Below are 16,371 nucleotides of genomic sequence, written 5' to 3'. Positions count from 1 at the left end.
CTGTCGCCAGAGGGCCATTTCCAGCCCCTCTTCCTCGTAGAGAGGGCTTCTGGGAGATTGGTTTGTTCTCGGGGCGGCTTGGCAGGCCAGAGCCACACTTCTGCCCTGGCAGGCCCGGTCTGGGGGGAGGAAGGGCTCTGTCAGCTCATGCTCATTCTCCCCCCGCCCCCATCACTGGCTGCTTTTCTTTCTGAGAGCTTGGCCAGGTGACAAGGCTAACCCTGAAACATTACCCACACCTCCAGGAAGAGGAAGTGCGTCCCTGGCCTCCGGCTGCTTGCTGCCAGGGCTCCCGGAGCTTGCTTACTCCTTGACCTCTTCTGCCTCTGTGGGAGAAGCACGGGCTCGACATGCAGCTTGGGGGCCCAGATTAAAGGCAGGGGGGAGACCTCCCTGAACTGAGCGAGACTTTCCCTGTACAGCACACCCTGGCCACGGTGGCCACAGCATGCCCGAGCCCCCTTTCCAGGGGCTTCAGCTCTTATACGTGTGTGTGATCTGTTTATCCTCCCACGGGAGCCCCGGGTGCGGGAAGCAGCATATGGCCTCCTGCCCCAGATGTGGGGGCTGGGGGTGCTGACCTCAGGGCTGTGTGATCCAGTTTCCTATTCTGCCTGCTCCTTTCATCCCCCATCCGTCCCCGGTCCTCTCCCTGGGTCCTTGGTGTACCTTTGTCTCTTGAAGCCATATCTGTTGATACTTGTTTATTCTAATTACACTTTAACTGTCTGGGATTTGGTCACCTCAACTGCACGTTTGCCTTGCCCCAGAACGGGCAATCCCTCTTGCCCTCTGCGACTCTCCTGTTCATCTCCCCTGGGGGAGAAGGGAGCCCTGGGTCTGCTGACCGCCTTCCACATACCCCCAGGAAGCCCTCTGAGTTCTCATGGCATACCTGGGTGCCTTGTTTTCGTATAGCCGGTGCGCCCCTGAGTGTTCTAGGAGGCTAGTCATTCAGCAGAGCTCCTTGCCGAGCACCTTCTTCCAGTCAGGTGGGGTTGGGGTGCTGGGGTGCCAAACACTGGGGCTACAGCAGGGAATAAGACAGATGCCATCCCCCCGTCCAATCGGGGAGGTGGTGTGCAACCTCACGCATCAGCAGAGAAGAGTGATACAGACTGGTTAGCGCAGAGAGGGGCCCAAGCAGGGGAACAAGCCGGGAGACAGGACAGTGTCTCAAGGCTGAGACTCAAGGGTACATGAGAGCCAGCCCACAGAGAGCCTGGGAGAGAAGGGGAGCAGCAGCCCCTGACCCCTGCTGGTTCCCCCCGCTGCAGGCTCGTGGAGGAGTTCATGCTCTTGGCCAACATGGCAGTGGCCCACAAGACCTACCGCGCCTTCCCTGAGCGCGCCCTGCTGCGCCGGCACCCCCCGCCCCAGACCAAGATGCTCAATGACCTCATGGAATTCTGTGACCAGATGGGGCTGCCCATGGACTTCAGCTCTGCCGGGGCCCTCAACGTGAGTGCCGGGAGTGTAGGGGAGGGGGAGACCCTAGGGGAGAAAGTCTCCAAGTCACAGAGGCCCTGGCCATGGGCCATGCTCCCCACCAGGACCAGGCCAAGGGAAGCCAGTCAACACCCATCTATCCATGGGCAGGGATCCTGTGGCCAGGGATGGGCGGGGCTTGGGTCCAGAAACTTTCAGTAAGGGGCTGAGATGATTGGAAGCCAGAGAATGTTTTTTACGGTAAGTAGGGTCAAATGTTTCCCACCTGAATCTAAGCCTTATGGGGCTTGGGGACCCATGACTTCAGCTCCGATCCCACGGAAGGGAGGCTGTTCCCATCTGTGCTGTAAGCCTGGGGTGGGCAAAGAGGCACCTTAGGTCAGACAACTGGAAACCAGTCTCTCCCTCCAGCCAATAAGACACGGACTGACCTCAGAGCAGGACATGGGCTGGGGGCTGCTGGCCCCCTGCAGCCCACCGTGGCCATCTGAGCATGGTCGAGCCCCTCAGCATACCCTTCCTCCCCAGAGCCAGGTCTCAGATGGTCAGAGGGTGACAGGGGCCCCAGAGCCAACCCAGGCTTGACTGCATATCACACGGGTTTGCTTCTAGAAAAGTCTGACCAAAACATTTGGAGATGACAAGTACTCACTGGCCCGGAAGGAGGTGCTCACCAACATGTGCTCCCGGCCCATGCAGGTAAGGAGAGGCCTCATCCCCATCCTGCCTTTTCTCTTAGGAGCATCCATGGCCTCCACACACACAGGAACTAAGGGGAGGGGTGGGGAGTACCCCCAGGCAGCACCTAGGACAGGTGAGCCCTGGGTTCCTGAGCCTGATCTGCCTCCTGCACAGACTTGCCTGCCTCATCTGCTCAAGGACGGCTTCTACAGGGCTGTTAAAGGGCCTCGTTTGAGCCTCACTGCCCCCTTCACGTGGCGTCTGGGGCTCTGTTTCCTAGCAGAAGGCAGGGAGTCCTCACAGGGTGTACGCTAAGCCTTTGGTGCCCAGTCGCCACAAACCAGACCAGCTTAAGGAAGGGAATGGGGTGCTGGTCAGCAACTCAGTTGGACGGGCACCCCGGAGGGGAGAGATTGTCTTGTCTCCTGCAGCAGCCTGCCCAGGGGAGCAGTCATCAGCCCCTGCCACAGCTTCTGGACCCCAGGCAGAATTGTCTCCCTCTCGCCAGCTAGTAGAGGAGGATTTAGACCATGGGCCTGTGTCTGCAGGCAGGGTGACAGGCTGGCAGCCTGGGAGGTAGACAGTGAGCTTGCTCCTAACAGCAGGTCTCAGCCCTCTGGCAGGCACAAGCATCTTGGGAAGGAGCCACCCCACCAGCCTGTCAGGTCAGCGGGAGCCACAGATACTAATGGGACCAGCTCTGGGCCCCAGTCTGGCTGAGGGGCAGTGACAAACCATTTTTCAGGGGCTTAGTCACTGCAGATTCAATCTGTTCACAGGAACCAGGTCACCTCAGCTGGCCACAGCCGATTTATTTTCTGACAGTCGTATTTTCTGCCAGGAATGGGGTCATCCGGGCCCGCGTGGTCTGGCTGCCTTTCCCCTGCCCCCAGTCACAATTGTCTGCCCCCACCCAGCCCCTTAAAGCCACACAGAGGGGCAGGTGTGCCTGTGGCCAAGGGGCTCGATGTCACTCTGCCCTCCAGTTACTCTGAGATGCAGTAGCCCCTGGGTCCCAAGATCTACCTGTTGACTGTGCCGTGAGGGCTAATTGGGCTCCCGTTCCCTGCCCCCAGCCTCTGGAAGGCATCCACCTCCAAGGCCAAACTAGCCCTGGAGCTCCACGGAAAGGAGCCTTCCTCTCCCGAGTCAACCAGAGCCTTTAAATAGAGTGGACTTCTGGCCTTGCCTGCCAGTAAGTGACCTTAACAGCCAGCCTTTGTCTGGGGAGCTGATGGCAGGGGGTTGTTGGAATTTCTGAAGTGCCCCTGTTCTCCCAGTCCTGAGAACTGGGACAAGGACGGGGGACCGGGCAGGGGCGGCAGCAGTGAGCACAAAAGTCCCAAGTAAGGTGCTGGAACTGGGCACCAGGGCTGTCCCCGGAGCATCTGGTCCCTGGGAAAGCCACAGCCCTCACCCATCCCACCCTGCCCAGAGACCCCTTCTCCAGCCAGAAAGGGGACCGGGGCCTCCGTCCTCCTCACCCCTGATCATCTGGGCCGCCCCCGAGAACGAGGCCCAGACGTGGCTTGGAGTGGAGGCTGCTGCCACCTCTCCCGGGGACTTGCCCCGGACATAACCCAGGTCCCAGCAGGAGCTGGAGGGGAAGAGGTCTCGGGGAGCTGAGCCGGCCATCCCCAGCTGTGCCCCGGATCCCAGGGCCGACGTACACAGAGTAACTGGAGCCGCCTGTCCGTTTGGCCAAGTGCAAGGCGGGTGTGTGCAAACGGATCAAGTGAGCGAGCACACAAGGGCGTGACCTTGGCCCTAGATGAGGAACCTGTTCTCTTGCTCCCAGGCGGCAGTGGCGTCCTTGATTCCCAGCCCCGGAAGCTTGGGGACCGCTGGGCAAGCAGCCGCAGGGACGGTGGCCAAGGCTCCCGGATGGCAGAACCACTATGGGCCTGGAGCTACTCGCTGGGCCCCTAGAGAAACTTGGCCTCTCTTCAAGCACCCCAGTCACCGTTTCTCCCCTGCAGAAGGGCATTTTGAACTCAGACCTCTTGCGTCTTGGCTCGGGGCAGCTTGTCAGGGACAAGAAGGGCTGAGGCCGGTGGCTGGCAAACCTCTCCCCCCCTTGGCTGGTGCAGGGTTGAGTATGGGGGGTACAGAGGTGCCAGGGTGCAGGCATCGCCTCTAGCAGGACAGGCGTCGGGGCCAGAGGTCGTGAGGTTGGTCACAACAAAGACTAGGCCTGGGCCACAGAGGAAGAGCCAGGCACCCCCAGTCCATTTCATTCTGGGCGGGTAGTAGGAGTCCTGGGCCTCCTCTGCTACTTCCCATTCCGGCCGCGTGGTGGTGGTGGAGGTGGACTTCGTGTCCTTGCAGAGCCCCGTAGCCTCCTAGGCGTCTGCTGCTGCCTCCACGGGACGTCTGCGGCCCCTTGTCCAGCATGGCCACAGGCCTCCCCTCTTCTCCCTGTTGCACAGTAGCTGCCCCATCCCCATCCCGTGGAGGGGCAGACCAGAAACAGCTCCCTCCTTGTTGCCGGCGGTAACAGCCCCGAAAACTCGGCAGCGGCCGGCTGAGGGGGAGGATGAGCTCCTCCCCAGCTGCCCTCACAATTCAGCAGGTGGGCGGCCCTCCCTGAGGGCTCGGGTGGCCGGTCCCACAGGGCTCAGAGGGAGGAGGTTTCCAACCATCCTGAGGTTTCCCAGCACCTCCTGGGCCCCACAGAGGCGGGGTGGGCCCCTTATGGTGCTCTTTGGCCTGTTCTGCGTGCTGCCATCACGAAGGGTCCGGGCAGTGCAGGGCAAGGCCCATGTTTGTCTTCAGCAGGAGAGGGGCATGGGCATCTCGTGGCTCTGCACAGCCTCGTGGCAGCCACACTGGTCCCCTTACAGAGGGTGGCTCCTGGCCTCCTCGGGCCTGTGGTCGGCCACCTGCAGCCTGGCAGTTCAGTCCACCCCCAAAACAGCCCATCATGAGACTCTGAGCATCACAGCCTGGCAGAGCAAACCCCGCCCTGACCCGGCCTGGCCAGGTTCTAAGACTCACCTCCCATCCCCCCAGATGGCACTGTACTTCTGCTCGGGGACGCTGCGGGACCAGGCACAGTTCCGGCACTATGCCCTCAACGTACCACTCTACACCCACTTCACCTCCCCCATCCGCCGCTTTGCTGACGTCCTGGTGCACCGCCTCCTGGCCGCCACTCTTGGTAAGACAGCACTGGGGTAATGCAGGCTTGTGCCCACCTGAGGGCTGCCCAGCCCCAGAGCGGGTCCCATGGCTCTATGTAGAGACTCCAGGGGGCAGACGGCCTGAGCAGCCGGGGAGCCTGGGCCCAGAAACGCCCTCTGTGAGCATGCTGGGGGTGGCTGCAGTGGGGCTCGCTAAAATCCGATACAAAAGCCGGGGCTCGAGGACCCCAACCATGGCTGCCCACCTTGCCAGAGCCTCCGGAGCTGAGCAGCAGGAAGGCCTCTGCCCTGCATGGGTTTCCCAGGCCCCACCTTGCCTGGGCAGGGAGCACCATGCTTCCCGTCACCCAGCCGTGGCCGGCACACGCACGGCACCCTGCCAGCTGCCCCGCACCCACCCTCTTCCCAGGCTACAGGGAGCGGCCGGACCTGGAACCCGACGCCCTGCAAAAGCAGGCCGACCACTGCAATGACCGCCGCATGGCGTCCAAGCGCGTACAGGAGCTCAGCACCGGCCTCTTCTTTGCCATCCTCGTGAAGGTGAGGCCACCGGCCTGGCAGCCCCTCCCCCTCACCTACCCCACTCCCCCTCCTGGGCACCTGTTCACGGGGCGCCCTTAAGGAGCTCATGGGCCTTCGGCAGCTGGGGTGGGCCCTGGGGGGGATGGCATGTCCTGTGGCCAAGCCTTGGCTAGAGCTCCGTCCTGCAGGAAAGTGGCCCCCTGGAGTCAGAAGCCATGGTGCTAGGCGTCCTGAACCAAGCCTTCGACGTGCTGGTGCTGCGCTACGGGGTGCAGAAGCGTGTCTACTGTAATGTGAGTGCCCACGGCCACCCAGGCCAGGGTTAGGGACCTTCCGGGCAGGCACAGTGCTGAAGCGCACCCACTATGACATGGGAGCCGGGGACCTCATGGCATCTGTTGAAAGCCCTCCCTCCTCTCACAGACCCACCGAGCTGCATCGACTGCACACTGTGCTTTCACTTGCGTGTCCCCCAACCCTCTGCTGGGGTCTCCTCCATATCTCTCTGGTATCTGGGGGTTCCTGGCCCAGGGACACACTAGCGTGGAGGATGGGAGCACAGCGCAAGGTCCTTGATGTCCTCATGTGCACTGGAGAATACAAGCTAAGGCAGTGACAATGGCATGCGGCAGCCGAGTGTATATACCTCCCCGACCTTGCTACCCTCTGCCACCCGGCACCAAGCCCACTTGTCGAGCCACGCCCGGACACCCAGCTGCACCTGCCTAGGATGAGGGATCCAGGCCAAGAGTCAGGCTTGGGCCCCTTCCCGAAGGACCCAGGCAACCAGAGAACGGGCCCCACCCTAACCAGTGCAGGGTGGCAGAGTGTGCAGGCTTTCGGGGCGGAATTTTTTATAGGAATGTGAAGGAAGGAAAGATGAGAGAATGATCCAGGGCCACTCTGGAAACTATGTCCCCTGAAGAGAAGGAAGAGACCGGCCCTTGCCTTGGGTCCTGCCCTGTGTGATTATTTATTCAAGGTTCTTTCCAGGGGCACTTGGTGCCTGTGCCAACGCCATCTGAGGGGCCTGTTTCAGCTGACCTTGTGGTTGGCAGGTCACCACCTGGCCCTTGACCCTGGCTTTGACTTTCTTGACATCCAGAACACTTGGGGGAGTGCAGAGCCCCACACATGGAGTAGAATAAGCATGGAATTAATACAGCGGAGCAAAGCGGAAGAGACAGAATGGAGTCCAGCTGGAATCAATCAGGGCTCTTGCCCTGAAGTTCATTGAGCAGGACAAAAGTTCAGGTCTAGGTCATCAGACAGATTTGGGTCTGCAGACAAGCCAGCCCTCGGCCTGTGTTAACAGACCCAGCACCCGCAGGGGGCGGCACCGCTCAGCCTTGGGTTCCCCGGTCCACCTTGGGCCTCAAGTAGACAGCCCCTGATGAGCCAGGATAGACTCAGCCCCTGCCACTCAGCACTCGGTCACCCTCAGGTCCTGCCTTAACGGAAGATGGCCTGGCAGGGCCTTCCTAAAGCTGGCCGGAGGTAAGAGCCAAAGGTGGGGGTGGTCCGTAGTCAGAGGTCAAGCAGCCGTCTGCTGGGAGTGGGGCGGGGAGCTCTTCAAGGCCGGCCAGAAGCTGCCTCCCAAGCAGTGGGCAGCCTTTCGGGGTCAAAGGTGAAGAGGCGGCACGCAGAGCTTGCACCCCACAACACAGGCGTGTGTACCCCCAGGCGCTGCCCCTGCGGTCCCACCACTTCCAAAGGGTGGGCAAGAAGCCGGAGCTCACGCTTTTCTGGGAGCCTGAGGACCTAGAGCAGGAGCCGGTGCAGCAGGTCAGAACCAGGGGGTGGGGCAGCTTTTCCAGAATGCCACTGTGGGCCCGCCTGCCCCTCAGCTCTCGAGGAGCCTTCCTCCTGCAGCACCCCTGCCCTGCCTGCCCTGCTGCCCCTCCTGCACCCCCACCCCCACCCTCAAGCACTCAAGCTCCCGGTGGGCTTTCAGCTTCTACCTGCGAGACCCACACGGCTCGCCCACATTACCTCCTTCGGGCCACGGCTTTCCGGCCCTGCCTTCCCTGCCTTGGGGACCCACTGCGGGGAGAGGATGGGGTTCTGCCTGTCCCCGTAAAGCAGGGTTTTCATTTTGGGGGTCCTTTTGAGAGTCCGATGAAAACTGTGGACTCCCTACCCCAGAAATTGCACGTAAGGTCTTCCCCACAGCACGCTCTGAAGGCCAGCCCCAGACCCCGGCTGTTTTTGGGACACTGAGCGCTCACTTGTGCGCCAGACGACGGACACAGCTGTGTGTGCTTCCCTCACTTCCCACCGAGGCCCCCTGGCCTCAGTCCCTGAGCAGGCTCGGCTTACAGATGGGCAGACAGAGGCCTAGAGGGGCAGGGCGAGTGGGCCTGGGGCCCAGCTAGATGGACAGCGGCAGGCCCTTGTCCCTCCCGTCCCGCGGGACCGGCCCCTCACGACCCGTTCGGGTCACCACGCTGGCTCTGCTCTGCTGCAGGTCGTGACCATCTTCAGCCTGGTGGAGGTGGTGCTGCGGGCGGAGACCTCGGCCCTCAAGTACAGTGCCATCCTGAAGCGGCCAGGCTCCGAAGGCCTCCCGGGCCCGAAGGATGAGGAGGAAGCGTGACGGTGACGACGACGACCTCCAGCCCAGCCGCACCCCACCCACACCACTGCCCCACCCGCTGGCTTTTAGGAATAGGACCTTTTGACACCAAAGGGGATTTTTAATTTGGTTTTTAACAACTCAGGGTTTTTGTTTTTATTTCTTCGTTTTGTTTTATTTTTGCAGCTCAGTTTTTAAACAAATTGCAGAGAGGAGAGGGTGGGGCCGGACGGAAGGCTGAGGCCCGGCTGGTGCTTAACCAGAGCAGAACAGGACCCGGTCCTCCCGGGAGGCCAGCCCCTCTTCTGCCTGCCCACCCACTGCCTTCCCCTGCCCAGGAAGCCGGGGGTTTTCAGCAAATCAGTGTCATGGAATAAAATCAGGTGTGAATTGCGGTCCGGTGTGTGGGGCACCCCTGGGAGGCCAGGGCCGCAGGGTGCCCCTGGGACCCACGACTGGGGACCTGGCTCGGGCTCCACCCCTCACAGCTGAGCTGAGATCGCCACCCTCCGGAACCTCTCTGTCAGTTCCAGGATGATTCACAGAGCTGGCCACATGTCACACTGTTGCCAGGGCCTCATTCCGGCTGATTAGAAATGTAATTAGTATGCAAGACAGCAAGCTCAGCCATCACCCTGCCTCAAGTGGCTGTGTCCGTCCCTGCCCCCACCACTTCCTCTCTGCCTGCTGGCCTCAGGATGGGGGAGGCACGGGTCCTATAACACCCCCCCCCCTCTTCAGGTCCTAGGCCAGAGCTCTGAGTGGCCCTGTCCACACCCCCTTGGTTCAAGCTGGCCCCTCAGCACCTCCAGCGCCCGTCCCAAACCCTGGCAGCACCCCGAGGGGTCCTGGCCTGCCAGAGGGAAGGAGGGCCCTCAAACTGGCCTTCCCCACCAGGGATGGGAAAATGGGTGCCTGGTGGCCCTAGGCTGGCCTAGTCACCTGCCTGGCATCGTCCTGAGCGCCCACCAGTGGCACCGTCCTCGGGGACCCAGAGACAGAGATGGAGGGCCGTTGGGCGGTGCTGTCTCCCCAGCTGGCCTGACCACGGCCTGCACTCCTTCCCCACCTAACTGGGAAACCACAGATCAGCTTCCCCAGGAGCTGCCAGGAGCGAGGGTGAACGGTGCCCCTGGCCCCGGCTCCACCGTGCCGTTTCCTCTGGTGTCAGTATTAAGCCCATTTGATCCGGTGGCAGTGAATTTCCTTCAAAGAAAAACTCAGTACGATACCCGGGAGGAGGGCCTCGCAGGAAGTGGAGGGCTGATGGAGCCGCTGCTTTTGCCCACCGGCAGGCCATGGCCCGTCCTCATCCAGCACCGGGCTGGGTGTCAGAGGGGAAGGGAGGACACTGTTCGGTTCCTTTCTCTTCCTCCAGCACCCTAGCCAGCCTTCCAAGTGTCCATCTTGCCACCCCCCTCTCCGTTCCTGTCCCCAGAACCTTCTCCTGCAGCCTAGTATCTGGAAAGGAAGATGGGAGAGGGTCTGGTGGTTTGGCATTTGGAGGAGGAGATTTCTGGGTGTTTGCTGTCCCGGGCAGCCCGAAAGAGCCCCGGTGCTGTCCCCGAAGGCCTCCCATGGAGCCTGGGAGCTGGGGGCAGGGCAGAGCCCCCATGGAGTGGCACCCCTCAGGGCAGCGGTGTGTCAGAGCAGCCGGGCTCCCTCTCGAGCAGCGTGGACTCAGACCGGACCCCCCTCCCGCTGCTCCAGTGCCCCCCGAGCCCTGGAGAGGCATAGCCAGCTTGGTCAGCAAAGATCTTGGCTCCCAGCACTCGCTTGGGAGTCGCCCTGATGCACTCTGGAGCCCTGGGGGCCATTGCGGCCCCAGCCCACCCCCACCCCATTTGACAGAAGTGGAAACTCTACCCAGCAAGGAAGCAGGTCTCTGGCCAGAGTGACACAGCGAGGCTGCCCAGCCAGGACCAGGGCTCAGGCACCTGCCCGCCACTACACCCCCACTGCCTGTGGGCCCAAAGGAGGCGGCCCAGCGCCCTCCCCAAGTCACCGGAGTTCGTCTTCATCCCCTCCCCCGGCACACAGGGCTCTGGCAGAAGCCCACAGAAGGGGCCGCCCCTCCTGTGTCCCCACGTGATGGAGCTCTTGACAAAAGGATGACCAGCACAAAACCTCGTCAAAAAGGAAGACTCGCTCATCCCTTCGGCTGCTCCAGAACCACTGCATGCTAGTACAGGCAGGAGCCCCAGACCCCACGCGAGGCCCTGTCTTTCTCACAGGGCCGCGTCGGATCACCGTGCGGGGGGAGGCGTCATGCAAACAATGTCACTACAGGACGAGGCTCTAGCAGAGCTCCGAGGCTGGAGAGCGTATTCCCAGCCATGAAGGGACAGTAGCCAGGTGACACATGGGCCCCACACGGGTGAAGAAACTGAGGCTTGGTGGTATTGGACTTAACCACGAGCTGTGAAGGTCAAGGTCATTAGGGTCAGAGAGCACTGAGAGGATGTGCAAGAAGATGCTGGAAAAGGAGACTGCATGGACCTTCTGAGCTGGCCGGAAACTGCACTCCAAGGGCCGTGAAGAGCGACTGGAGGTTTCCAACCAGAGCTGTGCCACAGTATGGCCTCTGTGCCTTCAGTCAGCCGTATGTTCTCGGGGCTGCTGTCCAGAGGGGACTTGTGTCACTAGTGCGGCAGGTGGTGGTGATGGCATGAAGGTAAAGCAGGAGAGGGAGGTCGATTGTGGGCAGAGCCTCAGGGAGCAGACTGCTGGCTATTTTCAGGCACGGGCCCAGAAGTCCAGTGCCATCTGGATGGTGGAGGGCGTGGGAGGCTGGAGCACAGGAGAGCCAGCGAGCTGGGACAGTGAGGACTTTCCTCACGGGGGGGACAGATGAAGGGTGCAAGCCAGCTAGTGTCTCTGCTGAGAACAGACCTGGGACATGGGGTGGGGGTGAGGTGGGGGCAGTACAGAGGCTGGGCCGGGGCTGGAGGGCTGGAGGGCGGGGGGGGGGGGGGGGGGGAGGGGGCGGCGCAGCAGTAGGGGTAGCGGCAACATTGGGCTCCCCACAGAGGAGGCAGGGAGGAGTGCCCTGGGGGAGTGGGGGCAGAGGAGGGGTGGGGACAACAAAGGCCAGAGGTTGGATTCCTTCTGGGGACAAGAGAGCCTCAAATGCTGCTGCCCGGGGTTGAAAGCATGAGGCAGAGTCGTGCAGCGCGTTGGGGCCACGCAAGTGGTGCAAAGCAGCAATCCTCGCAGCAGCCGAGACAGGAAGCACCCCAAGTGTCCGCCAGCACAGGAGTGGATAAAGATGTGTCGCATACACACAACGGAATATTACTCAGCCACGAGGGAGGACATCCTGCCAGCTGTGACAACATGGGTGAATCTGGGTGACATCACGCTAAGTAAAGTGTGCCAGGCACGAGACAAATACATGTTCTCACTTATGTGTGGAGTCTAAAATCATCAAATGCGTAAAAGCAGAGCAGAATGCTGGTTTTCAGGGCCAGCCGGGGCAGGGAGGAAGAATGGGGAGGTGTTGGTCGAAGGGTACGAAGTCTCAGTTGTAAGACACGCAAGTTCCAGGGACCTCGCGTACAGCATGGTGATACAGTTAACGATACCGTGTCGTGTGCTCGAAAGCTGCTAAGAGGGTAGATCTTCAGTGTCCTCACCACAGAGAGAAAATGATCACTATGAGGTGATAGATATGTTCATTAGCTTGATTGTGGTGGTCATTTCACAATGTATACATATTATCAAAACACCAAGTTGTACATCTTAAGTGTATACAATTCCTATTGTCAATTTATACCTCAGTGACGCTGCTAAATAAACAAATAAATACAAATGGCGTCTGTGTGCCTCCCCCTTAAATCTGGACAGGCTCAGTGGCTGCTAATAGGCGGAAATGTGGCAGAAGTGACCCTGTGCTAGTTCCGAGGCCCAGGCCTTAGGAAACTGGCAGCTTCCACTCCCATTCTCTGGGAATCAGGCTGCCATGTTGTGAGGAAGTTCGAACAATTCTGTGGAGAAGCCCTCAGGGAAAGGAGCCCGTTTATCAGCCACGTGATGGAGCCACGTTGGAAGCAGACCCCCCATGTCCCCTCCCACCACCCCAGCTGAGGCCCCAGAGATCAGACACAAACTGTCCCCTCCAAGCACTGCCCAGATTGCAGATCTGTGACCAATAAATGTTGTTTAAGGTTGTTTGGGGATGGTTGTGATACAACCATAGATACCGAGAACAGAATATCAATAGAATATGTCCACGGAGCTTAAAGTTAAAAAATGAAGAAGTAAGTCATTTAGAAACAGAATGTCAACACAGAAAGCCAAGAGAGGGGAAGGTGGCTGCCTCTGAGATGGAAAAATGGAGGGAGAGAGACCGAGAACTGCTGTTTTTTGTTTTGTTGTAACAAACCTTACAGATCTATATGATAGTTTAAAACTGTATTCACATATAACTTGGATAAGAATAAAAACAAAAACAGACCACCCCCCCCCAAAAAAAAATACTTTTCCTTAGCAAGAATGGATCTATAACTGGTTTAAAAGGCTTTTTGTACATTCAGCAACAGGGATGTTAAACAGTCCATCATTCCCGTCACTAAGATAAAATTCCTGCCAACAGGTGGCCTGATACTCCCAGTGAGTTCAAATGCCGCCTAAGGCTTCTACGAAAGACTCAGGTGGCAGTCTGGGTTGCGACAGGTCTCAGTTGCCTCAGTGGAGCCGCTAGGGACCGTGTTGGCTCCATGTCTGAGCCAAGGTCAAGGTGTCCAGGTTGAGAAGCTAGGCCCTGGGCAGCGAGCCAGCCCAGAAGCCGCCGTGCCATCAGTCAGGCCGGGGGGAGAGACAGAAATGCTGATGGGAAGGCTGCTGGCCCTGCGTGGTGGCTCCTCAGGAGGGCTGACCTTGGGCCCGGGCTGGGCACTGACCACACAGGCCCAGTGCACGGGTCAGATCACAGATTTCAGGGTCGATTAGAGTTGAGAGGGGGGTTTGAAGTAGGCGAAAGATGTGAATGGAAGGAGGAGAAAGACCCCTTTCACGGCAATAAAGAAGATTCTGGAGATGCGGGGAGGGTACTTTAAGCACTTGGAATGATGACTTTGAATTTGCACATAACTGAGGTTACAAATTTAAAACCTACTGTAAATCTCTTTGAACCTTTTTTTGAGTTTTTATGGTTTGGGGATTTTTTTTTAATATATAGAAAGCAATTTTAGGGGGGAAGTCCATTTAAAGCATTTATTTTACTTAAAGTTGTTTGCCTCAAACGGTTTTGTGAATGGCGTTGTGTAATGTTCACAGATTGTTCACTGCTCGGTTCTGGAAAGCCTTTAGCTAAATGTTGAAGAGGCAACAGAAACGGAGGTACATGCCTGCTCTCATATATTTCACCTTAGTAGATTTTGCCAACTAACCAAGGTGCTCTTAGAATAAGACTGTCCTGCTTCTTAGGATACAAAACTCAGAGTTACATTACTGCATACAGTTAGAGGAGTGAGCTTTCTTTCCCTCCCATTGTATATCCACGACCAAATCACCTGTCAGCCATGGAGGTGTCTTTCCTGCATCACCCTAAGAAGAATGACCTTGAGCCATGGCTCAAGGAACAGCCACCTGCCCGCCCACCCTGCCCTTGCCACCGCTGCCACCACAGGGCAGAGGAGAGGCCTGACCTCGGCCCACTCGGCCAGCCCACTCCTGTACCCCCACCCTGGGGCAGGCTGAGACCCCGGGGAACCATACAGGAGGGGGATGTGGTGATGTTTCCTGCCCTGGTGGTGGATGGTCGGTCCCCTTATCTGTACCCCATCCCACCCCCACAAATATGTGAGCCAAGTTCCCCCACAGAAGGGCCGCCTCCCACCCAGGTAGGTAGAATGGCCCAGAAGGAGGCCTTGCTGACACAGACCTCAATTAGGAATTTTTTAATACTTGTTTTCTAGGAATAAGCCACTTTGCCTAACATTTGGCCCGTTGGCTTTCAAACGCTCAGCTTTGATGACGTTCAAGACCTGACCTGCCTCTTTTCAACGATTAAGGTTGAATCCTCCCTCCTCCCCCACTCCAGGATTGCCTCTGTCCCACGGCCCTGTGCTCACAGCCCTATGACATCAGTACTAATTATATTTTTCCATTTCGCAGAGGAGGAAATTAAGGCTCGGGCGAGGTTAAGTACTGAAGGACACCCATGCTAAGTGCTGGAGACCCAGCCCAGGCCCCGACTCGCTGCAGTTGGACCCTTTGGTCTTTGCCAACCCGGGGGTCTGTAACGCGGTTTATTCTGCATCAGTCGAACACCTTTTTGCTGTCATCCCGTGTGAAGAAGCTGTCCAGCAGGAGGAGGAAAGGGAGCTCGGCGAGGCTGGCAGAAAAATGGCCACTGCAGAAGAGGGATTTGGGGAGGGGCTGCTTCGAGGGGCTTTGCTGGGAGGGAGCCTCGAGGAGGGCGGGCACTGAGGAGAGGGCGGATCCCTCGGGGCCAAAGTGCAGAAAGCCACGCCAGGTCCCAGAGTCCCTCCTCCACCGTGATCACCAGCTTTCCTGTGCCAGTGACTCCTCCACCTGCCTCTGCCTGTGCTTCCCCCACCCCCTCCAGCGGCACCCTGGAGGCTGACCTCAGCCCAGCCGCCCCTCCTCTTCACGCCCTCCTCCGCCTTCCTGAAGCCCAGCCGGGCACCAATCCTCCAGTCGGTCAGTGGGGACTGTATCCAGGCTTCTCTCCTGCCCGGATTCCCCAGCATTACTTCCCGCTCCTCTCCCGGGTGGTCTGACGCTGGCAGGGGAACCTCGGTTCTTCCCCTGGGACAGCGTCCAGGAATATAGCTCAGTTTACATACCACCCCCCGCCCCGCCACCTCTGGACAGGAAGCCCCTCGCTGATTGGGCCTGATTTGACTCCTCTAGGTCTCCAGGATGACTTCATGTGGTCAGGGCTCAAGAGATTTACTGAATAGAATGGTCTCCTTTAAACAACGAGTAGCTGCCCAGCTTCTGGTTTTTGCCTCCGGGACCCTCACTGAGACCTTGAGCCAGTGTGGCGAGGACAGCTGCAATGGCCCCGTGAGCATCTGAGGGCTTCACCTCCTGAGCCTCAGTTTCCAAGGCTGGTATAATGGGCTCCCTCTATTAACAGTTGTCTTCTGGGGCCTTCCTTTGGGCTTTGCAACCTCTCTCTGACCCCTGACACCAAGCTGGTGCTGACCTTGTGCGGGTCACAGTTCTCAGCGTGAGGGCAAGTGACTTGGTATGGTGTAATCCCTGGGGTTCCCAAGTGTACCCCAGCATGCACTTAGCTCAGCCTTAGATGCACTCAGTTTCGCTGAGCCCCAGAACATATCTCGGCAAACTTTTCCCCTCCACGGTCCCGGGGATGCCCCCAAGGTCTGTGCTGTCTCTGGTTCCTTCCAAAGGCCCCCAGGGCCATTCTCCAGTCAGTGCCCATCTGCTCCTGGGGAAGGGCAGAGCCTAAGTCTCTTGAACCTGGAACAGGGGCCAGAGACACCCAAACCACAGAAAGGCAAGGGCTTCTCCCTCCCCTGCTGCCAGTGCTTTTCACGTGACCCCCTAAGAACTCTCTCATTGAGCCTGTGACCCTGGCCATGGCCGCTGCTCTCAGCTGAGTGCTCCTTCCTTGTCCATCAGCTCCCCAGGCCACGATGCAGCTAAATGCTCCATGAGCAGCATGGTCCCCGTGACTTTCTTGATGGCCCCCTGCTCAGGCCAGGAGGAGAGGCAGGCGGGCCAGCCTCCTCTCCTAGTCCCAGAACTGCACAGGCAGGCCTGGCCAGAGAGGGAGACACGTCATCAGAGGTGCAGTGCCAGTGTGGCTGGGAGGGGCTGACATCTCTGCCCTCACCCGGTGCCCTCCCTCCTGCCTGCCAGACTCCCAGGTGGCTTCAGGAGGCTTGGTACCCCCTGATCCCAGGAGGTCTGCCCATGAAATGAGGGCAAAATACAACTTGTGTTCGCTTCCAGCACCCCCGCCTGAATGGGGACACTCCTGCTGTTTCGACAGGGCTGGTGGGA

At 59.2% G+C, this 16,371-nt stretch overlaps 1 protein-coding gene across 6 annotated transcripts in view; it reads left to right on the top strand.

Moving 5' to 3' along the window:
• Positions 1 to 11,294, top strand: part of DIS3L2 (DIS3 like 3'-5' exoribonuclease 2) — a 348,754-nt gene extending 337,460 nt beyond the window's left edge. For all 6 annotated transcript variants that reach the window (XM_060624145.2, XM_060624139.2, XM_060624140.2 and 3 more), the window contains 7 exons: positions 1,278 to 1,461; positions 2,062 to 2,148; positions 5,143 to 5,290; positions 5,683 to 5,813; positions 5,984 to 6,088; positions 7,479 to 7,580; positions 8,263 to 11,294. In XM_060624145.2, the coding sequence (XP_060480128.2) occupies positions 1,278 to 1,461; positions 2,062 to 2,148; positions 5,143 to 5,290; positions 5,683 to 5,813; positions 5,984 to 6,088; positions 7,479 to 7,580; positions 8,263 to 8,391 (886 nt within the window). In that variant the 3' untranslated portion in view covers positions 8,392 to 11,294. The remainder of the gene's footprint in view (positions 1 to 1,277; positions 1,462 to 2,061; positions 2,149 to 5,142; positions 5,291 to 5,682; positions 5,814 to 5,983; positions 6,089 to 7,478; positions 7,581 to 8,262) is intronic.
• The last annotated feature ends 5,077 nt before the right edge of the window (positions 11,295 to 16,371 follow it).

This window comes from Panthera onca, chromosome C1 (assembly GCF_046562875.1).
Source record: "Panthera onca isolate mPanOnc1 chromosome C1, mPanOnc1 haplotype 2, whole genome shotgun sequence".
NCBI classification, from domain to species: domain Eukaryota; kingdom Metazoa; phylum Chordata; class Mammalia; order Carnivora; family Felidae; genus Panthera; species Panthera onca.
The sequence above is the reverse complement of the archived record's forward strand: the minus strand, read 5'-3'. Positions and strand labels throughout refer to the sequence as shown.